General features: G+C 40.7%; 1 protein-coding gene across 4 annotated transcripts; it reads right to left on the bottom strand.

Moving 5' to 3' along the window:
- Positions 1–8,483: 8,483 nt before the first annotated feature.
- igsf5a (immunoglobulin superfamily, member 5a) lies at positions 8,484–23,566 on the bottom strand. Of its 4 annotated transcripts, none has more exons than XM_047330568.1 (13): positions 23,452–23,566; positions 22,506–22,584; positions 20,885–21,196; positions 18,716–19,006; positions 17,773–18,084; positions 15,559–15,849; positions 14,299–14,613; positions 12,330–12,620; positions 11,306–11,425; positions 10,986–11,010; positions 10,779–10,873; positions 10,476–10,540; positions 8,484–9,964 (listed from the first exon to the last, which is right to left on the bottom strand). In XM_047330568.1, the coding sequence occupies exons 2-13, from the start codon at positions 22,567–22,569 to the stop codon at positions 9,857–9,859; spliced, it is 2,289 nt and encodes a 762-aa protein (XP_047186524.1). In that variant the 5' UTR covers positions 22,570–22,584; positions 23,452–23,566; the 3' UTR covers positions 8,484–9,856. The 4 variants fall into 4 exon arrangements, with proteins under 4 accessions (XP_047186524.1, XP_047186523.1, XP_035482826.2 ...); XM_047330567.1 differs by having other exon boundaries at positions 14,299–14,610; positions 17,773–18,087; XM_035626933.2 differs by having other exon boundaries at positions 17,773–18,087.
- Positions 23,567–25,850: the final 2,284 nt, after the last annotated feature.

Consider the following 25,850-nt stretch of genomic DNA (forward strand, 5'->3'; position numbering starts at 1 on the left):
CCAAGTCAGTAATTTGTGGGCATCTCTTCATTATAACAAATCTTCACGTCTGCTGCTGGAACTCTGGGAGCTCCCTCCTGACTGACTAGACACAACAATCTGTAACTTCAGTCACTGCTGCAAAAATCATGTCATGCTGAGGGCACAGACCATTAATTTGAGGGGGAGCGGTTTAATGCTGTCGTGGTTATTAGTTTTAAAGGTATATGATAATAATTTGTAAATGCAAACCATCCAATTGTAGAAAACACCTGCTGTTCCCAAATGTACAACATCCTACAGCAGCAACAGACATTTTCCGCAGGTTCCCCCCACCCCCAGTTCTTTAACTGTTTTTATTGATTTAGCAGAGGACCGGCATCTTTCCCTGTGTGTGTGTGTGTGTGTGTGTGTGTGTGTGTGTGTGTGTGTGTGTGTGTGTGTGTGTGTGTGTGTGTGTGTGTGTGTGTGTGTGTGTGTGTGTGTGTGTGTGTGTGTGTGTGTGTGTGTGTGTGTGTGTGTGTGTGTGTGTGTGTGTGTGTGTGTGTGTGTGTGTGAACAGTCATTAATCAGGCTGAGTTCGGCATTCGTTCGTCACTTTTTAATCAGAGCACTCTCAGAGCTTGGAGATCCAGCAGAGAAAGTGTCCCTCAGGATCCACGTTTTGGGACTAATTGATCACCAGTCAGGCTGAGAATTGATTTATTTGGACTGCCCATAGACCCAGAATCTCATCAACGACTCTAATTAAAGCTTATCTCTTGAGCGGTGCACAGCTCGCATCATTATGGTTTATAAATGTTGCTGCACAGCCACTTAGATTGTTCTCCAATTAGTATTCTATTCAAATGTATAACATGTATATTTTCTTTGACAGCTCTTAATTCTTTAGCCAGTGTAAACCTAATCAATGTCTCAGTTTGCTGTATGAGTTTGCAGTGGAGGCTGTGGGGGATGGAGCAGAAAGAAATGTAGGGAATGCATCCAAAGCGTCCTGCATACTCCGTTCCCACTGCTAAAAAAAAGTAAGTGTATGACTATTTTTGTTCATTTTAGTTGTAAGTCTCTGAACTCACTGCTTGTCAAAAGTACATAAAAAAAGTGCTGCTTTCTATTTAAAGCTGCTCAAAGTCTCTTTGTAGAATGCTTCAAAAAGTAGAAAGGCTCCAGAGTTGGCAGTACACATTATGATAAACAGTCATTTTGTAATCTTTCTATAATTTTAATACGTTACAGATTTTGCAAGAAACTGAGCGTTGTGTGAGGACATCATGACGCTGTAGCTTACATCATTGTAACATGGTTTCATCCAGACCCATAAAACTCACCAACGCTCTCTGCTAAAGTCATTTTTATCAGCTGTGTAGCTGTAACCTCTGCTGCTCCGTTCTCCAGTTAAATCTGCCCTGCTATTATTACAGACAGGTCTGAACCTACAGTTGAAGTGGTGTTCCATGATGGTGACAGAATTTCTTTTTCTTGCTGTCGTGACAACTTTCCAGATTTGCCAAACACACAAAAACAAAAAAAAACAACCTCACCATTTCACAGTGGTCTTGCTGGATTGTATTTCACGTGTCACCACCTTGCAGACCCCACAAACAATGACCCAATCAGCACCCCTTGCATTCTTGTCTGACTTGTTTTTCACAGGGGTGGTGGAGAGCAAAAAAACACATGAATATTGGACTTACATTCCACAACCACAAACGAATGCTAATATTACTCCACCACTCTTTATCTCTTAGCAACTGCCATTCAGTTGCTCCAAGTCTTCAGCAGTCCATAGAAGGGGGCAATCTATATTGTGCTCACAGATTCTTCACAACTGTGCATCATAGGCTTTTTAACGTTTTTGTGACTAATTAGTTAAGGAATAATATAATGATGAGGAATTCAACTTGTTGTTTCCGGGGACATGTTCCTCATTCACTACCCCTACTACTACTACTACTAATGATATTAATAAAAATAATGAAAATAATAATAATAATACAAAGACTACTTCTACATTACACATTTTTCATCTGCAGCTCATTGATCGAAGCAGTCATTAATAGTCATAAATAGACATACAAACTACATAATAATGTGAATGATGTGAGCGTTGTGAAGCTGACCAGGATCTATACTCTAATGAGTCAGTGCTGTGGAATATAGAGTCAAGTTTTCTTTACGTTCAAACGGCAAGATTTGTTATCTCGCTAAATGTGACACATTGCAATTACATTTCTCAAAACCTAGTCTGAAGACTGCAACAGAAGTTTTGCAGCAGTTATTTTGACTTGGGGTAATAGGAAAAGCGCGGGTGAATTTTATTAATGATGTCTCACTTCCATTGAGTTTTACCATCAAGCCATGCCCGTGTGCCAGCAGGCACAATACCAGGACTCTGGTGCTCCTGGTATCCAGTCGTTGGACGGTTACCCCAGTGTTTTTCCTGCTTTGGCATGAAAACGTCCTCTGTTTATTGTTTCTATTTAAACCATTCATAACCACAATTATGACTGTATGTCAAAAGCCTCAGTCTCCTTCTTGACAGAAAACCCATTTGTTTCTAATATTAGCTTCCCTCTGGCATCAGGAAGTAGAAAGTTTTATGGGAATTTATGTGGCTACCACCTACAACATGTAGGATTCCATAGATAGGTATCCACAGCGAGTGCATAGTAAGTGAGTGAAAATGTACCTGGTGCTTAGCAGTTGATGAGCATATTGGCTTTTGCATGGATCAAATCTGCACATCTTTTCTAAACTTACCCCTGCCCCATGTCTTGAAGTCATATTGACAATCTGACAAAGGGAGCACAGCTCTGAGTTCTGTCTTTGCCAGATAAGTTGCAGGGTTATCCATTAGTAGCTGCCAAGTGCACCCTCTCTCCCTCGCTCTTCCCCCCTCAGTCTGACAGTCATCCTTCTTCTTCCTGACTCTCCCTCCTGCTTCATCCTGACTCTCTCTCTCTCTCTCTCTCTGACTTATAGTATAATATCTGCTACCTTAAGGCCAGCTATTTTTTGAATTGCTCCTCTGAAGAATTAACTTTCAAAAATGAGGTAAAAATGTTTTTTGACTGTTTTGATCAGTGCATCATACCGTATGAGGCATAGTTTAAATCAGTTGTATTTGCATTGCTAATATAATACGTGGGCATAACATTGCAGCAGCAAATGTGTACATTTTATCTGAAATCAAAATGAAAAAACAATATTGCTAATGCTTTGTGATTAACTGCTACACAATCAATTATCATAATCATGATAATAATAATATATTTGATTTCTATGGTTCTCTCGGATCATGGTTGCTGCTCTGTATAATTCGTATTTGCTGGAAATTCTGTATGTACAGTATGTAGAGATACATGACTGTTGTGGCATGTTGGCAGTGCTGCACTGCAGATTTGCTCCATGAGATAAATCCTTGTGCCGCCTAAGAAACTAAAAGTATCTCCATAGCAACAAAATCTTTGAAGGCTCATCACACCCAAAAAAAGAAAGAAAGAAATAGAAATAAACAATCTAATCAACACGAGGGATAAAAAAAAGGATGTCCGACCTAAAGAAATAATTCAAAGAGATAAGCCATGATTTTGAGGGTGATATTGGTGTTTTTACTTACATAAAATCATCAGTATTGAACTCAACTCAACTTAAATCTGTCTGGTCAACATACAGCACTTTACTACTACCATTATGTTTCAACCGCCTGCGTCGTATGCCAACAGGAGGCATGCGTGCCATCCCAGCCCCCTGCAGAGCCAATTTGACGATTGAAGATGATGATTCATTTGCAGGACATTCCTAATGCAGTGGTAAAACTGCTAAGGAAAGGGCCTTAAAAGTCCCCGTGATATGCCAAACAATGTGTGGCTAATCAACAGTCATTACCACAGCCCTAGTTATTCATTTTATTGGTTCTATTCATTAACTCTTTCAGCCACTTCCAGCCAGCTGCTTCAGTTATCATCTCCATTGTATTTATGAAAGCCAAGAGAGCACTGTGTGCTCAAAGCATGATCAAATTAAAATGCTATAAATTGCAGGCATCACATAAACTGGCCAAGATAAGCTGCAACCCAACAAAAGTAATGTGTAACAGTATCGTCTCATAGAAAGGAAAATAAAATGTAAGACAATGTAAGTCGTATTCATGCCAATTACCCCATGTAATAGAAGCTAAATGGAGGAGAGCGTCATTGGGGATACATAAACAGAGCAGGTAACCACAGTAAGTGTTGAGTTTCCCAGACTTGAAGGGTTCTTCTGGCCGGCTTTAAGAGTAGAGCCTCACTCCCTTTCAACACACAGGACAAACATCCTCATCGTGACAACACAAGGATCCCCCAGGTCAGCCAGGAGTGTCTTCTGGTGCTTGGTCTCAAAGAGTCAAGCTCATCCTCAAATTCACTTTCACACTATGTGTCTCATTCTCTTCCACTTAGCTGGAAGGCCCTGTGACATGATGTCTAGAGGTGGATTGTAGTTGAATTGACCTATACCTCTATTTGCTTTATATGCTTTAATTATTAAGATAGAATGGAAAATCAATCAATCAACAGTATCAGTTGTCATTTAATTATTTTTTTCTAATAGATAAACGTGATTTATTGCACTGTTTATTATTATTTCATCACGAAAACAAACAAGAGCGCCACCTTACAATGGTGAGGAATCTTTTAAAAAATGTCTCCATCCAGAGCCTGATCCAGATCCCATACCAGCATTTTTACACGTTGCCATGAACGATGTCTATCTTTTATAACATTTTCATGCATATGTCCATACTTGAGTAATCCTGCGAGCAAACAAAAAAACAAACAAACAATCAATCAGACAAACCGAACCAATCCCATAACCTCCATAGTAGAGGCGAAGATGCCCCACTTCCTCCATATTAAATGTGGCCCAGATGAATTGCAAATAGGAATCATTATCATATTATTTGAAGATAATGACAATAATCGCTGAGGATGTTTTTAATGTATATTTTGATTTCTGTGTTGCTTTTAAAACTCCAGTAATGTCCCAGGTCAATTTGATATGAACAATACAAAAGGGTCCAAAATGTGATTTTGATACAAAGGATAAAACGGCAAAAGACAAAACAAAATGAAACAATACGTGTCTGATGCATTTGTGCACTGTATTATGGTCCATGGTGGAAGAAGCATATGTAAAATAGCCAAGCTAGAACACGCTGTATCCAATAGCTGATATTACCATATCAACAAGGGATCACATGACTACTTGTATATTAAAGAGGTCAATTATGGTGATGAACCCACTTCGTTACCTCTCGAATCTGCAGGTCCCGTCCGCTCTACAGAGCTTCACTGTGTTCTTCAGGTCATTGTTTCGCTGTTACAGCTCATAGCTTCACTGTTTGATTCAGTACCAACCACTCTCATCAGAGCTGTTTCGAAAATGCAGCAGAATAGCTGAGGCTGCAGCTTGAAAGCCCAAGGGTTTTAATATCTATTGAGGTTATTTTGAGAGGCTACTGCTTTACCCTCTGAATGGTGTAAGCTGTGGTTATGGTTGGGTAGATGGTGGCACACCACTGTCACACCAGAGACTTCATGTGCACGTTTATTTTTCCTTCTTCATCAAATACCTCTTTTCTTCTTTCTCTCCCTATCCTTTTAATCTCATATGCGACTTACTACATGCTACTACAGGCTAATTAGTGCACAAACACAGGCTTAAAACATATTAAAGGGGCAGTAAACTATTTTAGAGAACGCTCGTCTCTTTCTTTGTTGTTCCTGATGATTTTACTGCACTGGACTTGAATCCGCACCCTCGAGTATGGGAGACCGACACGTTAGCCATGAAGCCAAAACCCCTGTGTCATGCGTTAGCACGTCACCTAAGGTGTCGGGGGGGGATGTTTAAAAATCTGCGCATGCAGTGTTTGGTGGTGAGCCAGAGCCAGAGCCACTGATATTTGCAAAACATGTATTGGTTTGAAATCGAAAAGACACTTAGTCTACTCTTTGTCCAAAAAAGGCATGAACTGCCTGTTAACTGTGGTGTCCAGTTCGGCGCAAACTTATGGTCATGTACAACATGAAGGCGATAGACAGCTTCTTAATATGATCATCCTCCGGCCACCTCTCATGCTTTCTACGGGAATAGAGTAAAACTAACACAACAAGAGCACGTGTTACCACTGTGTGGAACTGTGAGAGAAGAATGGATTTAGAAATTACCAATAATGTTAACTGGGATCTTGGCAGCAAAAAAGAACTTGATTCGTTCATCAGTCTGGCTTTGTTATGGTCTTCCAGTTGGGGACCACTGCCACAGATCGAGTGTTCGGTCAGGTTGACTCACTGTGACGTGTTCTGTGGAGGATGAAAAGTAGTGAGGAACATTCCTGGTGGAAGCTCATACACCATCTTTCCTTTCCTACAGAAATAAGATCAGACACATACTGTACATCATATAACAGAAAAAATTAGTCTGAAGAAACACAGGCTCATAATTGTGTACACTCAAATGTGATTGTTTGCATTTGTGTGTGTGTGTGTATTACTTACACTACACCAACAGCAAGCAGGTTGACTGGCAAATCCTGGAGATACAAACACTCAAAACAGGTGACGAGGAATAAGCTACGTCCTCTGACGCCTGGTGGACAGATGACACAGTGTCCCCTCTCTTCAAGTTTTAGTCACTGCTTAAATGAGCTGCGGTCACAACACATCTGGGGAGTCCATGGGACATTGGTAAATAAGCATCAGTTATCGTATAATGAAATCAACTTAGGATGCATTTAGGGATGCATTCAAGGGCCACTGCAGGCTTCAACTTTGCCCCAAAAAAAGACATTTCCATGTCTCTGAGCAGCCTTGGGTAAATGGACATTCAAAGTGACAGGACTTTTCCACTGCAGGAACTCAGAGAACTCATGGATTTCCCAAATGGTCAAACACGAGCCTCAAGGCGTTGAAACGCTTGCAGACCCTCCAAACCTCATTTCAGATGTACCTTGACAAAAAGGTCCCATTCAATTCAGTCACGAATTACATTAAGCCACTGCTTAGCTACGAGAGATAATGAGGAACTCTGCCACATCATGTTATCAGCCAATTGATCCACGTTGAGCGATGCCATCACTGGCTTGTATCTGGTCCTAAAGTTCAACCATGCAGGGTGAACTTGCTCCCTGCTGGCGCATCGTGCCGGGCCAAGTCCAGCTTAGTTCGTTTCCTCGCCCAGAAAATGTCGATCGAAATCAGCTGGCTCAGCAGCACAAAAATCATGTTAAGTGGTCCGACTGAACCTGGAATGAGGCACATTAGAGAGTATAGAAGATAGTGTATGTCCATAGTAAATATGCTCACTCTTTGGTGCAGCAGTGATTCCCAAACTTTTGGGATTGCGACCCCTTGAATTGAAGTAATGTCTTTGTGTGACCATGTATAATCAGCTGCATATTTATATTTCCCTGTTTTAACCCACTTTTGTGTCATGTGAATATTTTAGAGTCTAAAAGAATGACGTAGTCCAGTAATTCAGAAGAAAATCAAACATTGAAGAAAATCTGTAATTATTATCTGAGTCATAAACCATTCTATAGGAAAGAGGGTTTTTTGGGGGGGTCTACTTATCAAAAAAACTCTCAGCACAGGGTGGAAATTGTGCAGATTTATATATATATATATATATGTATTTTTTTTACTTGAACTGAGAGTTTAATTGTGATTGTAAAACAAAAAACTGTTTGATTACTGCCACCATCAGGCTGGCAGTTTATTTGGTTCCTCTTCTTGGTCTCAGCAAGTTAAAGCCGAGCTCTGTCTCCAGAGTTCGGACGAAGATCAGAGGGAAGTCTGAAAAATAAACTTTGATCTGTCAAGTAATGTGTGAGCAGCTTGTCTCACTGGATTTGATGGAAACATTCAATATCTAGTCCATCCCAGTGGGGTCGCGAAGGTCCTACATGAAATTGAATGGGAGCGGAGGGGGGAACATAGATCTGTTCGTAAAAAAAAAAAGTGTCATCCATCCATTCCTGGATGACCACACCGTTTGTTTTTTTGGTACAATTGACACAGGCAGAAACCATAAAAGGGGCTATGCACTGCTGGGCCTTCTTTGAAATGATGTTACTTCATTTATGCATTCTATTTATTCTTTTTATTAACCTTGCAGTTACTTTATTATAAAAATTGAAAGTTAAAAAAAATACAGTAACAGTAAGCAGTGTTCTTAGTGCTGACCGTGCCAATTGTAAAAGGTCCTTGAACAGACTAGTCGTAGAGTACTCCTTTAAAGCAATACTTTTTCAAATATTGGTTTGATTCTTATGTTATTGCATGAGACAAATACATTGTTTCATTTTCTTTCTAAATCCCTAGAAAACAAATGGTTAAAACGTACCTTGGTCTTCTCACGGGGCGACATCTGCTGGTCGTTTTTCGTAACTAGTTTTGGTTCTTCAATGCCAGTGATCTTTCTAATTATTAAAAACAGACTTTACTGTCCATTGGACATCCTGAAGAAAACTTACCAAGTGTTTAATTTTCAAGAATGATGCTGTGCAATTACTCAGCTGCACATGAGAAGGCAATACAATAAAACTCTGTTGCATTACTTTTGAACCAAAAGCTCAATTCAACAGTGTCAGTAACATCAAACAAATATCGGCATCATTAGACACGACTGACACAACAGACAATATAGATTAATTAAAATCAATAATGACAGACACAACAATACAGATTAACTAAATTAAATGAAAGACAGAGCGTTCATCTGATATGAGAAACATTGACACTGTAGGTAATTAAATAATTATGTGTGGCACCTCTCAATAAGAGCATAATAAAAAATGAAAACGGCATGGCCAGTCAATCCATCCATCCATCCATCTATATTAGTGTTGACATTGCACTGTCTGAAGGCAAGGAGGTAGTGCTTTTTTTTTGAAGAGTACAGTGCAATCATAGCCAATCAGAAGCAAGGGGGCACTGAAGACCCACCCACCAATAAAAATGAAACATCGGGTGGTATATTTGTTTGTCAGTAAGAACACGAAAAAAACTGGGTTTCTTGGTCCTGGGTAACTATAGCATTACAGAGGGATAATACATGATCTGTAAAAAGACAAACAAAAGACGGGAGAACAGGAAATGAATGTTTTCTGAAGCTTCAATAAACACAAGGGATAACAAAAGGTAACTTAAATAAGGCAGAGACACAAAAGGAAGGGTAAATCAAAGCATTAAAAAAGTCCACAGGGAAAAAAGGAAAGTCTTTCAAGAGTTCGGATCATGACACTGTCCAGTGCAGCATGATAGCAAGGAAATACCATACATGATATTTCCCCTATTTGCGGGTGACAAGAAAACACTCAGAGAAATTAAAGTTAAAGTTTTATGTACTCTATTTGCATATGTATGTTTATGCAGTCATACAGTTCAATAATAAATTATAAATGAAAATTCCCTTTTTCACAGTTCATACGTGGTTTTTTTTTCATGGTAACACATATGTTACCACATATTGCAATGTGTGACAGAGTTTAATGATTGATTATGCGTTTGTATAATTTTAAACTGGATCACATAACACCTCAATAAAAATCCAAAATATATGGTTTGATATTTCATTTTTTTATATGGCACCTGTCCTGTGACGCATTCATATGAGAACAAGCAAACCAGCAGTTACGCTGGTGCAGTGTCAAATGCTGCGACAGTTGTGTGTCATTGATTTGTTCTTTGTGCTAAATGTTGGTGGTCTGCTGTGCCACCAGTCTGTTCAGATTCAGTCCTTCCTCCCACCTAGCTCCTGTCTTCAGAGCCGAGGGGAAGTCGGGTCTCAGGCTGCAGTGCAACTTTGTCGTTTGTGGTTTTTCTGTCCTTCCCTACACAATGGTAACATGTCTGTGTTTCCTGTAGCCTGATTCATCCATAGTGTTGTAGGCACTGTTGTAGCCATTTCCTCCCTGGTTGCTGTTCAAAATATCAGGCATCTAAAAATCAAAAGCAAAACATGTGACGTAAATAATGAATCAAATTATTTGCTGTTAAAACTGAAATGATAAGCAGCTTCATAAATATGATAAATTGACATGGCTGATGTTTAGTTCATTTTTTTTCAGGGGCAATGCAAAGGGATCTTTATAAATCATCACCTGTCAGTCGTTCTAAAGGCACATCGAAGAATCCAGCATGAGCACAGGGCCGTGATAACATATAGGTTTAAGCATGTTTGACTTTGAAAGGGTGAACACTGCTCACCAACTATGTGTAAGTGTTCTTTGTCCTTTTTTTCTAGTGCCACCTTTGATTTTAACCCCTTACATATATCAAAATATAGTTAGTACAGCTTGTTCCACCCTCAGTCACTTACATGAAGTCAAAAGTAAACAATTTATGTGCAGTCCCCCGATCCAGAAGGGAACAGACGATGACAGATCTGCTGCATGTTAACACTTTCTACTGCTTATCATTATGTATTACAGAACAACACAACAACCCCACCTCGTAATTACTGGGGCCATTCGCCTGGCAAACGCTACTGTCAGTTAGTTCACTGGGAGCGACACCTGTGGACAGAGACAAGAGACAAGAGTTTGGACTTAGCCGGGCACAGATGGCTTGGTATAGCAAAGCAGCATGCAGTGCCACTATTTTCATTTAAAGCTGTGTGTGTGTGTGTGTGTGTGTGTGTGTGTGTGTGTGTGTGTGTGTGTGTGTGTGTGTGTGTGTGTGTGTGTGTGTGTGTGTGTGTGTGTGTGTGTGTGTGTGTGTGTGTGTGTGTGTACTTGCACTTATCGGTCTTACTTGTATGACCTTCCACCACATATCCTGCATTCACTTGACCATGTCTCTGTCCAGCTGCACTTGCATCACTTATCTGGCTCTGTGTCCTCGCTCTCCTGCGACACAGAAATATGAACAACAGCACAGCATTTGACTGTATGTACTGTAGGAGCACGCCGAAACGGTTGAGGTGGAGTACTTCATTCATGATATTTGGTGGCTTCTCACCTCATTTCATCTTGGTAGCTGGATTCTGGAGGGGAATCATGGAATTTAAAAGAAATACTTAACACGTGCAAACAAACATTTGCAATGTTATATAATGTAAATGTAAATGTATCAGTGGTTTGATTGTAGTACTTGCAAAGATTAATAGCATTGTGCTACTACTGCTTTCTGTCATCTGTGTAAGAATACCTGTTCGATAGCAGCCCTGTTCTCATTAATATTTTCAGCACTTGCTGCCCCCAGACAAACAGGACTACTGTGACATGTCTAGTTTGGAACACAGCGCATGGTGTTAGTTGTGTTAGGACTGACGGTCTCACCTTTTTCTTTCTTGCGTTTATAGCAGAAGATGATTCCCAGGATGAGTAACACCAGCAGAGCAAGCCCTCCAAAAGACACGACCACAGCTATCAGCACAGTCCAGTCAGGAGGCTTGGGAACTGTTGTGAGAGGAAAGACCAGAAGTAAGAATAGGAGATTTTAAAGACTTAAAAGCATATTAATTAATGTCAAATTACAATACTGGGCATGTCCCAAACAAGGACAGAAGCAAAAATATCGACAGTAAAACAAATTGCACATAAAGTATGAAAAAACCTTTTGATGAATATACATTTCTTTTTCTAAGAACATTTTTTGGAGACGGATCATTCCACTACTGCCTGAACAGGACCTTTAATGCAATGTCAGTGTCACACATCTCACATACTGAGCCATACTGAGGATACAGCGACCTATCTGATCCACCATAACCCATTAACAAGCTACATGTCCAGATAAAACAAAAAAACATACACATCAAAGCAGGTTGCCGAGGATTTTCTTCTTGTCAGAAATGTCAGGATCCCAGTATGATCCATGCTCCATTTGTGCACATCAAGTTGAAACCTTACACTCAGTAGCTGTCAATGTCATTGCCATATGTAATGGCAGTGTACATTATGCTGTGGAGCGGTATGAAAGAAAGCATATAATCCTTGATCAGGCAAAGCAGTACTGTTACTAAATTTCACCCCTTATTTTAATAGTAACACAGTAACAGATGTATTTTAATGAAAGTCACTACACTGTGTATGTGATGGCTGTGCTCTACATAAGCTACGCTCAACAGGTCCTTTGGATAGAGCTTTGTTTTATTTATTTTTTCATTTGGTCATTGAAATAAATTCTACTCTTAGTGAACATCACCGAACTGATGGTGGAAGCTGGATTTCCATTACTTTGAGGGGTTCAATGGAGAATTTGCAACCCAAAGAATCAAATGACAACTTTTAGTTACCATCTTTTTTTCCAGGAGGATGGAGGCAGAATGTGTGTTTGTTAAAAAAAAGTTGTCTTTCTTACCAACCACCATGAAGACAGAGCTGGACGGTGGGTTTGTTAGTGCTGGCACAGTTGCCCGACACTCCACTGTGGCGTTTCTGACTGCCTGTAACTTGAGGACGCTGGTGGCGTTAAAGAAATCCGCATCCGCCATGCTGCTGGTGTTGTACAGGCTGCTGTCTACAGCTTGATCATTTTGCATCCAGGTAACTGTAGGTGTGGGGAACCAAGCAGCTGATACACACTGGAACTCCACTAGCTGGTCCTGCACCACGGTCACATCCCCTCCCGTGATGTGGACTGTACCTCCCTCTGAGAAACAGAGACAGGGACAATGGAGAGGTTAAGTCAAAGGGTTTTTAAGCTTCTGACCTGTTGGTCTGCTTGTTCATCATGGGATCAGAGCAGGTAGTGTACCCGTTAGGTTTTTCCAGGCAACTAAATATGTGACAAACCCAGGGACGCGGCTACGGCTTCTTTGTGTTGTGTTGCATTGTGCATTGTCGTTACAGGTTCCTCTCGGGGTGGAGCTGGACGCCATCAAGAGACTGGGGGCCGATGGCCACTGTTGGCCCTGCCCTAACCTGGTATTGGAGGCTCCCCCTCCCCCATTGTGTTTAGATTTTTCTTTCAGTTTAAGAAAAAATAAAAAATTAAATATATTAGTTATGTTTTTGGATTTAATATTTGATGGCTTTATTATACAAACTAAATCTCTGTTAAATGAAATTGTTTGCTTCCTTTTTTGCTATGGTCTTAGCTGGACCACAGACTGTATTATTTCGAGACATTGTTGTTTTTGGTCTTTTCAAAGGATCTGTTGGCATTCAAATATAAAGGATATAGATATAGATTCTACTGAAACTACTGAAAGAATGAATCCCCTTTTAGATGCAGACAGACAGTACATGCAGTATAGTGTACATGGGAGCTGTGGTCACAAATATTGACATGAAGGTATCAGCTCAGTATTCAATGAGAAATTAGGTCACATGTACACCTGACTATGACTATGACTATGTTTGGATGATTCTAGTTAGCTGATGAATGAGGCAGTAAAGATGAAGAATGAATAAGGCAGCTGATGCCAGTCAGCCCATATACCTTGAGTGTGACCTCTGTGTCCAGCCTGAACTAACACAATACAGAAAAATATATACAGTATATACTACAACCGCTTACCTTAAGGGCCTGAGTAAAAGTCTGTTCGTGTGATCAAGGTCAAAGGATTCCTGTTGGACCCAAGGAAACCAAGGAGGGACACACTCAGTCTCACGCGGAGAAGAGCGGACTGTTCGGAGACCAAATACTCACAGGCCCATATATATATATATATATATATATATATATATATATATATATGTGTGTGTGTATGTATGTATGTGAAACTTTCTTTAGTTCCCTGTGTTTTAGATGAACTGTCTTTGTTCCTCATTGACAGCCCCAGTCATTGTGCTCAACTGGCAGGTCTATTTAGTGGATTTGTTAGCGTCAGCGGGAGACCTGGCGACATGCAACAAGAATATGTCTGTAATGTCGGAGGTCCTCATCAGCACAATTAATATCCATTCACAGGGGCCGGAGGCCAGATGTTTCACACTGAGATGACCTTCAGATTACTGTAAGGTTTGGCTGGTGTTTTGCAGGATTTACTTTATAATGCTTGGTAGCTGGTTGATAAAACTGGCTTACAGAAACACCTATGTATTGGGCTTGTGCACACTAACCTGACAAATAACACCATCAGCACAAATAATCTTTCACTGCCTTTATAATAATAATGGAGATTTTTCAAAGATTTTTTTTTTCTGAAGTTGTATTCACTCCATTTTGTTTGCCTCAATGTGTTTAAGACCATTGTAGACTGTCTCTACTCTAACACATCGATTCACCATTACAAAAACCATCAGTTACTCTCTTTCTTCCTGAACAAAAATCTGTTATACTCCGAGGGTCTAACCACAGGGGATAAGATGTTTGTGACCTTCACCTTGAACGTTAAGCTGCGCCGTCTTGGATCCATACTCCCCCTGCACAGTGCATTCGACCGGCCCAGTCTCTTTGCGGGTGACAGAATGGATGATGAACTCCACACAGGTCTTATCACCAGCGGAGCAGAATCCAGCAGAGAACCGCGGAGAGGATCGGAGTATGGTACCATTTACAGTGAAAGTGAGAACCTGAAAGTCTCCGACGTCCCAGCTCATGACCCTCCAGTCTCCCTCCACGGTGGCATTGAATCGCACATCAGAGCCCTGCAGCACTGTTGAATTCAGAGGCTCCAGCTGGAACTGTTGCGACACTGCCAAACATATGGAGATGATGTTTGATGAATGACACATGGGCCATGAAGATTATCACAGCAGAAACGGACTTAATCATTCTTTGGTTCTTGTCATGACAGCAAACTTATTTTAGTGCTGCTGTTGTTGTTTTGTGCAACAATTGGGACTTGGTTATGTTTTAAATTGACATTTTGCTTTGCTGAACGATGAGCTGTTATCATGTAATGTTCCGGGACATAATGAAAGTTTGCTGGTGAGTATTACATGCATTTTAAGTCTCACAAAACATATGTATTGTTGCATTATTACAACGCTTCAAAACTGTCTCAGTAAGACCTGACCTTGTGACAGTGAGCCTACAGTACAGGAACAACACCAGGACCCTGAGGCTGAAGTAGTTCAATGAAACTCAGCACATCATTCATTTGATCACTTACATCTGTACTTTTCCCACTGTGACATGTCAAAATGTGAAAATAGCCTGTAGAAGTGACAGAGGGAATGACGAAAAATGATCACGTAATGTTGTTGTTGTTGTTTTTTAAGTTCCTCTGTTCATTTCTTCTTTTTTTTAACTTTTGTTTATTAAATAAAAAAATCCTTGATTTAAAAAAAAGAGCATAATGTTAGTGCAGGCCAAGCTTAATCTCTTTGGGTACTAGAGATTTTTCGGGAGCACATTGCAGGTGTTAACGTCACTGCTGAGGAGAAGCAATAATATAAGTAAAGCACTCGACTTGACACTGACTTGATTCAGGGCCCTTGAGCGTCGCCTGCATGTTATGGAAGCACACGACTTGAGACATGTTTCAGTTTGCTCAGGGTACGTAAATATCACAAAGGGCATCGGTTTGGTTTTGTCATTTTGACATGACTGAAACTCAAACAACATTCATCTGAACAACATTCATCTGAACCATTCATCTGTGTTTGTAAAAAAAAAAAAGAAAAGTTGTCTTTCTTACCAACCACCATGAAGACAGAGCTGGACTGTGGGTTTGTTAGTGCTGGCACAGTTGCCCGACACTCCACTGTGGCGTTTCTGACTGCCTGTAACTTGAGGACGCTGGTGGCGTTAAAGAAATCCGCATCCGCCATGCTGCTGGTGTTGTACAGGCTGCTGTCTACAGCTTGATCATTTTGCATCCAGGTAACTGTAGGCGTGGGGAACCAAGCAGCTGATACACACTGGAACTCCACTAGCTGGTCCTGCACCACGGTCACATCCCCTCCCGTGATGTGGACTGTACCTCCCTCTGAGAAACAGAGACAGGGACAATGGAGAGGTTAAGTCAAAGGGTTTTTAAGCTTCTGACCTGTTGGTCTGCTTGTTCATCATGGGATCAGAGCAGGTAGTGTACCCGTTAGGTTTTTCCAGGCAACTAAATATGTGACAAACCCAGGGACGCGGCTACGGCTTCTTTGTGTTGCATTGTGCATTGTGCATTGTCGTTACAGGTTCCTCTCGGGGTGGAGCTGGACGCCATCAAGAGACTGGGGGCCGATGGCCACTGTTGGCCCTGCCCTAACCTGGTATTGGAGGCTCCCTCTCCCCCATTGTGTTTAGATTTTTCTTTCAGTTTAAGAAAAAATAAAAAATTAAATATATTAGTTATGTTTTTGGATTTAATATTTGATGGCTTTATTATACAAACTAAATCTCTGTTAAATGAAATTGTTTGCTTCCTTTTTTGCTATGGTCTTAGCTGGACCACAGACTGTATTATTTCGAGACATTGTTGTTTTTGGTCTTTTCAAAGGATCTGTTGGCATTCAAATATAAAGGATATAGATATAGATTCTACTGAAACTACTAAAAGAATGAATCCCCTTTTAGATGCAGACAGACAGTACAAGCAGTATAGTGTGCATGGGAGCTGTGGTCACAAATATTGGCATGAAGGTATCAGCTCAGTATTCAATGAGAAATTAGGTCACATGTACACCTGACTATGACTATGACTATGTTTGGATAATTCTAGATAGCTGATGAATGAGGCAGTAAAGATGAAGAATGAATAAGGCAGCTGATGCCAGTCAGCCCATATACCTTGAGTGTGACCTCTGTGTCCAGCCTGAACTAACACAATACAGAAAAATATATACAGTATATACTACAACCGCTTACCTTAAGGGCCTGAGTAAAAGACTGTTCGTGTGATCAAGGTCAAAGGATTCCTGTTGGACCCAAGGAAACCAAGGAGGGACACACTCAGTCTCACGCGGAGAAGAGCGGACTGTTCGGAGACCAAATACTCACAGACCCAGCCTAACCCCTCTCTCTCTCCAGGCCCAGTAGAAGTGGACCACTACCCCGTTCAGGGAGGAATTTAAGTTATTATGCCCCACCTGTTATGAAATTAAAAACTATTTCTTTTGAAACGTGACTGACGTGCTCTTTATTCCAATTGTTGGTTGACATCACCTCGAGCTTAGCCAGGCCTTCTCACAGTGTGTGTGTGTATATATATATATAGATATATATGTGTGTGTGTGTGTGTGTATATATATATATATATATATATATGTGTGTGTGTATGTATGTATGTATGTATGTATGTATGTATGTATGTGAAACTTTCTTTAGTTCCCTGTGTTTTAGATGAACTGTCTTTGTTCCTCATTGACAGCCCCAGTCATTGTGCTCAACTGGCAGGTCTATTTAGTGGATTTGTTAGCGTCAGCGGCAGACCTGGCGACATGCAACAAGAATATGTCTGTAATGTCGGAGGTCCTCATCAGCACAATTAATATCCATTCACAGGGGCCGGAGGCCAGATGTTTCACACTGAGATGACCTTCAGATTACTGTAAGGTTTGGCTGGTGTTTTGCAGGATTTACTTTATAATGCTTGGTAGCTGGTTGATAAAACTGGCTTACAGAAACAACTATGTATTGGGCTTGTGCACACTATCCTGACAAATAACACCATCAGCACAAATAATCTTTCACTGCCTTTATAGTAATAATGGAGATTTTTCAAAGATTTTTTTTTTCTGAAGTTGTATTCACACCATTTTGTTTGCCTCAATGTGTTTAAGACCATTGTAGACTGTCTCTACTCTAACACATCGATTCACCATTACAAAAACCATCAGTTACTCTCTTTCTTCCTGAACAAAAATCTGTTATACTCCGAGGGTCTAACCACAGGGGATAAGATGTTTGTGACCTTCACCTTGAACGTTAAGCTGCGCCGTCTTGGATCCATACTCCCCCTGCACAGTGCATTCGACCGGCCCAGTCTCTTTGCGGGTGACAGAATGGATGATGAACTCCACACAGGTCTTATCACCAGCGGAGCAGAATCCAGCAGAGAACCGCGGAGAGGATCGGAGTATGGTACCATTTACAGTGAAAGTGAGAACCTGAAAGTCTCGGACGTCCCAGCTCATGACCTTCCAGATTCCCTCCACGGTGGCATTGAATCGCACATCAGAGCCCTGCAGCACTGTTGAATTCAGAGGCTCCAGCTGGAACTGTTGCGACACTGCCAAACATATGGAGATGATGTTTGATGAATGACACATGGGCCATGAAGATTATCACAGCAGAAACGGACTTAATCATTCTTTGGTTCTTGTCATGACAGCAAACTTATTTTAGTGCTGCTGTTGTTGTTTTGTGCAACAATTGGGACTTGGTTATGTTTTAAATTGACATTTTGCTTTACTGAACGATGAGCTGTTATCATGTACAACTTTTGTTTATTAAATAAAAAAATCCTTGATTTAAAAAAAAGAGCATAATGTTAGTGCAGGCCAAGCTTAATCTCTTTGGGTACTAGAGATTTTTTGGGAGCACATTGAAGGTGTTAACGTCACTGCTGAGGAGAAGCAATAATATAAGTAAAGCACTCGAATGTATAGAGACTGAAACTTTCTCGAACCGACTTGACACTGACTTGATTCAGGGCCCTTGAGCGTCGCCTGCATGTTATGGAAGCACACGACTTGAGACATGTTTCAGTTTGCTCAGGGTACGTAAATATCACAAAGGGCATCGGTTTTGTTTTGTCATTTTGACATGACTGAAACTCAAACAACATTCATCTGAACAACATTCATCTGAACCATTCATCTGTGTTTGTTAAAAAAAAAAAGAAAAGTTGTCTTTCTTACCAACCACCATGAAGACAGAGCTGGACTGTGGGTTTGTTAGTGCTGGCACAGTTGCCCGACACTCCACTGTGGCGTTTCTGACTGCCTGTAACTTGAGGACGCTGGTGGCGTTAAAGAAATCCGCATCCGCCATGCTGCTGGTGTTGTACAGGCTGCTGTCTACAGCTTGATCATTTTGCATCCAGGTAACTGTAGGCGTGGGGAACCAAGCAGCTGATACACACTGGAACTCCACTAGCTGGTCCTGCACCACGGTCACATCCCCTCCCGTGATGTGGACTGTACCTCCCTCTGAGAAACAGAGACAGGGACAATGGAGAGGTTAAGTCAAAGGGTTTTTAAGCTTCTGACCTGTTGGTCTGCTTGTTCATCATGGGATCAGAGCAGGTAGTGTACCCATTAGGTTTTTCCAGGCAACTAAATATGTGACAAACCCAGGGACGCGGCTACGGCTTCTTTGTGTTGCATTGTGCATTGTCGTTACAGGTTCCTCTCGGGGTGGAGCTAGACGCCATCAAGAGACTGGGGGACGATGGCCACTGTTGGCCCTGCCCTAACCTGGTATTGGAGGCTCCCCCTCCCCCATTGTGTTTAGATTTTTCTTTCAGTTTAAGAAAAAATAAAAAATAAAATATATTAGTTATGTTTTTGGATTTAACATTTGATGGCTTTATTATACAAACTAAATCTCTGTTAAATGAAATTGTTTGCTTCCTTTTTTGCTATGGTCTTAGCTGGACCACAGACTGTATTATTTCGAGACATTGTTGTTTTTGGTCTTTTCAAAGGATCTGTTGGCATTCAAATATAAAGGATATAGATATAGATTCTACTGAAACTACTAAAAGAATGAATCCCCTTTTAGATGCAGACAGACAGTACATGCAGTATAGTGTACATGGGAGCTGTGGTCACAAATATTGACATGAAGTTATCAGCTCAGTATTCAATGAGAAATTAGGTCACATGTACACCTGACTATGACTATGACTATGTTTGGATGATTCTAGTTAGCTGATGAATGAGGCAGTAAAGATGAAGAATGAATAAGGCAGCTGATGCCAGTCAGCCCATATACCTTGAGTGTGACCTCTGTGTCCAGCCTGAACTAACACAATACAGAAAAATATATACAGTATATACTACAACCGCTTACCTTAAGGTCCTGAGTAAAAGACTGTTCGTGTGATCAAGGTCAAGAGGATTGTTGTTGGACCCAAGGAAACCAAGGAGGGACACACTCAGTCTCACGCGGAGAAGAGCGGACTGTTCGGAGACCAAATACTCACAGGCCCAGCCTAACCCCTCTCTCTCTCCAGGCCCAGTAGAAGTGGACCACTACCCCGTTCAGGGAGGAATTTAAGTTATTATGCCCCACCTGTTATGAAATAAAAAACTATTTCTTTTGAAACGTGACTGACGTGCTCTTTATTCCAATTGTTGGTTGACATCACCTCGAGCTTAGCCAGGCCTCTCACAGTGTGTGTGTATGTATATATATATATATATATATATATATATATATATATATGTGTGTGTATGTATGTATGTATGTATGTAAGTGAAACTTTCTTTAGTTCCCTGTGTTTTAGATGAACTGTCTTTGTTCCTCATTGACAGCCCCAGTCATTGCGTTCAACTGGCAGGTCTATTTAGTGGATTTGTTAGCGTCAGCGGCAGACCTGGCGACATGCAACAAGAATATGTCTGTAATGTCGGAGGTCCTCATCAGCACAATTAATATCCATTCACAGGGGCCGGAGGCCAGATGTTTCACACTGAGATGACCTTCAGATTACTGTAAGGTTTGGCTGGTGTTTTGCAGGATTTACTTTATAATGCTTGGTAGCTGGTTGATAAAACTGGCTTACAGAAACAACTATGTATTGGGCTTGTGCACACTATCCTGACAAATAACACCATCAGCACAAATAATCTTTCACTGCCTTTATAGTAATAATGGAGATTTTTCAAAGATTTTTTTTTTCTGAAGTTGTATTCACTCCATTTTGTTTGCCTCAATGTGTTTAAGACCATTGTAGACTGTCTCTACTCTAACACATCGATTCACCATTACAAAAACCATCAGTTACTCTCTTTCTTCCTGAACAAAAATCTGTTATACTCCGAGGGTCTAACCACAGGGGATAAGATGTTTGTGACCTTCACCTTGAACGTTAAGCTGCGCCGTCTTGGATCCATACTCCCCCTGCACAGTGCATTCGACCGGCCCAGTCTCTTTGCGGGTGACAGAATGGATGATGAACTCCACACAGGTCTTATCACCAGCGGAGCAGAATCCAGCAGAGAACCGCGGAGACGATCGGAGTATGGTACCATTTACAGTGAAAGTGAGAACCTGAAAGTCTCGGACGTCCCAGGTCATGACCTTCCAGACTCCCTCCACGGTGGCCTTGAATCGCACATCAGAGCCCTGCAGCACTGTTGAATTCAGAGGCTCCAGCTGGAACTGTTGCGACACTGCCAAACATATGGAGATGATGTTTGATGAATGACACATGGGCCATGAAGATTATCACAGCAGAAACGGACTTAATCATTCTTTGGTTCTTGTCATGACAGCAAACTTATTTTAGTGCTGCTGTTGTTGTTTTGTGCAACAATTGGGACTTGGTTATGTTTTAAATTGACATTTTGCTTTGCTGAACGATGAGCTGTTATCATGTAATGTTCCGGGACATAATGAAAGTTTGCTGGTGAGTATTACATGCATTTTAAGTCTCACAAAACATATGTATTGTTGCATTATTACAACGCTTCAAAACTGTCTCAGTAAGACCTGACCTTGTGACAGTGAGCCTACAGTACAGGAACAACACCAGGACCCTGAGGCTGAAGTAGTTCAATGAAACTCAGCACATCATTCATTTGATCACTTACATCTGTACTTTTCCCACTGTGACATGTCAAAATGTGAAAATAGCCTGTAGAAGTGACAGAGGGAATGACGAAAAATGATCACGTAATGTTGTTGTTGTTGTTTTTTAAGTTCCTCTGTTCATTTCTTCTTTTTTTTAACTTTTGTTTATTAAATAAAAAAATCCTTGATTTAAAAAAAAGAGCATAATGTTAGTGCAGGCCAAGCTTAATCTCTTTGGGTACTAGAGATTTTTTGGGAGCACATTGCAGGTGTTAACGTCACTGCTGAGGAGAAGCAATAATATAAGTAAAGCACTCGACTTGACACTGACTTGATTCAGGGCCCTTGAGCGTCGCCTGCATGTTATGGAAGCACACGACTTGAGACATGTTTCAGTTTGCTCAAGGTACGTAAATATCACAAAGGGCATCGGTTTTGTTTTGTCATTTTGACACAACTGAAGCTCAAACAACATTCATCTGAACCGATCCCTCATGCTGAGCATTGAAGCTGAGGCAGAATTTGTGTGTGGAATGAACTAGACTGCTTACTTTTTGATGCAAACCACTGATTGTACAAGTTTGTTCAGCTTTCTTTTCCAAGATAGAACTAAGTGGTAATGATTAATAATAACCATAAAAGCACAGGGGGGGGGGGGGGGGGGACCTGCCTGACCTGTTGTGTTGGACAGAAAGTTTTACTTAAAGTAATCACCCTGATGATGAACAACTTCACCCCACAGGTGCGACTTGATTCAAAACAAATATTACTTCTTTTTTTTAAATCCACTTGTCAGAAAAGGATCAGTTGGCGACAAAACACATCTTTCTTTCAAGTTACACCCGGAAGTCATCGCATAATTTTCACACACTTATGCATATGTTTTTATCTGAAGGAAGAAATTCTGACCTCCGGTTGAACACTTAAATAAGATGTAGAAGAGTGCAGTCCATGGTTTCCAGGACACAGTCATGCTCGTGTTGTTATCCTGCAAGATGAAGAGAGAGACAGCTGTACGCAGAAAATCCACTGCACCAATGTTTAGGAAAGGCTCCAGAAAATATGAATATACATTGGTTAGAGTGAGAAGCTGAAGAAGGATAATGAGTGGCTGGTGGCGGTAACGTGAAAGGGAAAGTAAAAATCCTTCAGTGGAGGTATGACGACCTCTGCTGTTGACATCGTCCTTTAGCAGCTTCGCTTGGAGAGAGAGTTGGACGAAAATTCTCGGAAGTTTTGGGGGGCGAGCGCATTTAGAGTTGCCATGTATTGTTGCGCAATTAGTTGACACTCCACCTCAATGGGCCATTTTGAGCACATGGGTGAACTGTGTTAGACCCAAGTAAATCCCCAGCTTTTCAGGAAATGAGCGACAGAGAGATCATTCTTGGCATGTGGCGAGTATATGGTGAACTGTTGAAATTGTTATATCGGTATGATGTCTTTATTTAATTTTTGTACATTTCGCATGAAGTCTCAGTGACAAATGAAATACATCTAGGATGGTGCTTTTGCTTTTTTCCCAAAGAAATATTTGTTAACATGGATTTTTACAAGTTTATCTCATATTTCTGTACACCAACAAAAGCGATTTAGCTCAGATCAGAGGATTTTGAAAACCAGAAAAGCTATATCATCCAATTTGTATACCTTCTATAACTATACTATACTACTTGCTCACCTTAGCACTAAACTGGTAATGTGGTACATGCTGGCTTTACGGTGTTATCGGTTTTCCATGAATGTGTTGATGTCGAAACATAATTCATATAAAATCACATTAGCTGATCAAATCTCTGCATTCATAACAAAATAATCCTCAGAAGTCACAGCAGCTTCAGTTGAACAAACTTACTTTGCGATAGCTGCCGCTGCGGTGTGGGATATGGATCAAAGCTTCATTTCCTGGAAACAGCAGGTGAGCGGCAGGACTCCACCTGTGGCTGTGACGCCCTCACAGGGAGCAAGGTTCAGGTCTGGCCACTGAAGCCATAATCAACACCGCGTACCTGTCAGTGAGTTATGGCGATAGTGAGGCGCAAACAGCTGATGGCTTGTGTGTGTAAGCCTGGCGTTTTCACCTGCTGGCAGGACAGAGAGCTGAGGTAGTTGTATGGATTTGATTGATTCTCCACTTTGTATACCATGTCTTTGCTTTATTCTTCCATTTCTAACATCTCAATGTATCTCGTCACAGAGTAAAACACAAGGAAAAACCACAAAGGTGTGAATTAAAAGACAAACCAACAACCAAAACAGAATGAAGATTCTTGGCCCTGAAAAATGATTTGTTCATCTTCTCATAATGAAGAATGGACTCTTACATGAACACGTGTTTTCTGAAAAAGTCAGATATTTGCTTTTTTCCATTACATCTTAATGCATTCTTTCTTTTTTTCTGGTGTCCTTGCTGGTTTGAAGTGGGCGGGGCTCAGTTGGATAAAGTCGGGTGAGTCAGGTATTATCAGTATGTGAATCAGAATCTGATGACAGTTTGGTAACAGTCAGTCAGATCTGATCAAACCAAACCCTCACAGTCCTAATGAAGCAGATTAACTGAATTTTTCTTTGGTAGCCATCCACCACTAGCCTTTCACTTTTCTAACACCATAATCATGTCATAATTTATTTTATCCAATACGTTTTTGACTAAATATCTGCAAAACCAGTGACAGTCCCATCAACGTCTGTTGTAATTTGTGTTTCATCTTTTAGCAGACTAATATCGTTTAGTTTTGAGCGTTAAACTGTGAAACAACCAGGCTGCACATGAACAAAGGAAATCACATTTACAGTGCAAGAGACACTCATGCTATTCAACTGACTGACAGGTAGTGGCTGTATAAAAAAAGAGAGAAACACTGCAAATAAACATGGATTTTAACAATGCGGTATTTATGATATTTTTTTTACTCATGAAACTTCCTTATTTAATTTTAATTAATTTCTTTATGAGCAAGGAATTATGTTCAGCAGGAAGGGGACCTGTGGGATTTTCTTGAGATTAAGGGCCAAGGGGAAACTGTAACTGGAAGTTACTCACTATGTGGTCATTAAAAACTGAGGGAGGGATTACAGCATCCTTGTCTTCATTACACTGAGATTAAGCAGAAACTCAACCTATCGGACGGGTGCTCCAGTGATTCAACCTACAGCTTGCTGTTATTACAGATACAGCTTCACCTCCACCAACTACAACATTGAACTGCTGCACAGATATTAATGCAACTGCATTGTAGTTATTAAATAAACAACATGGGACATTTTTCTGCATAATGGATTACTTTGATTCTCAATCCATTGATAAGGTCATTTACCTGTATTTGAGAATTTTTCCACAGTTGTGTCATTACTTTTACTTGAGTAACAAGTGTGGCCTACAAAATCCAGACTCAAACCTAGTTACAGTGGCAGTGTAAGCAGGGTCATGGAGTTTACTTTTTAAGCCATAGTCAGTTTAATAGCATCTTCCTTGTTGAAGTGAGACATGACCTATGACCTTTTTGAGTTTCAATGCAATTATAGCTAACATACATGACCAACAAAAATCATACTTTTTACTCCTCTTATTTACCCCTACACTGCCGATCACAAACCCGCTTTATCCTCTTCACCGCCACAGGCACTGGAAACACAGATCTCTAGGTCATGTGTCCTGCAGCAGGTTGATGGACAAAGGGGCACAACAAGACTTCACACTCCTCTGTGGGGCGGCCTGTGGACCTGTGATCGGTCCTGGTGACTGTCAGTAACAACCACATCATCACCATCAAGGTCATCTCCACTGTCTAGTGCAACACAGGCTGCTGTGTGTAACTGCTCTGCCCTGAGCTGCAATACCCAGAATAACATAGTGGTGATTTATATATTGACCACTAGAGGTCACTGTGGTATTATGTTGGGCTATGTTGTGTTCATGCCGAAAAGCACATTCTATTACATGTGTTTGTGTGTGAACACAAACTTTTTGATCAACTTTGCCATGTGATAGCTTGTATAATTTATTGCTGAAATATCTTTCTGTTTTTTCTTTTTTTTTTTTGTCTGGTATACATGAAGTTTCTGGATGAATTGATTTGTGTACAAATTTACTTAACATGACAATAATCATGAATTACCTCAACAATAATAAGATAATTAATCTTAATCAATTACTCATGTGTATTAAAAACACAAGTATTGCACAGTTTGCCTTGTGTGTGCATTAAGATCAAGTGACTAAAATGCATTGCGTACACATACAGTTGTGGACGA

This window comes from Scophthalmus maximus, chromosome 2 (assembly GCF_022379125.1).
Source record: "Scophthalmus maximus strain ysfricsl-2021 chromosome 2, ASM2237912v1, whole genome shotgun sequence".
In the NCBI taxonomy this organism is placed as follows: Eukaryota; Metazoa; Chordata; class Actinopteri; order Pleuronectiformes; family Scophthalmidae; genus Scophthalmus; species Scophthalmus maximus.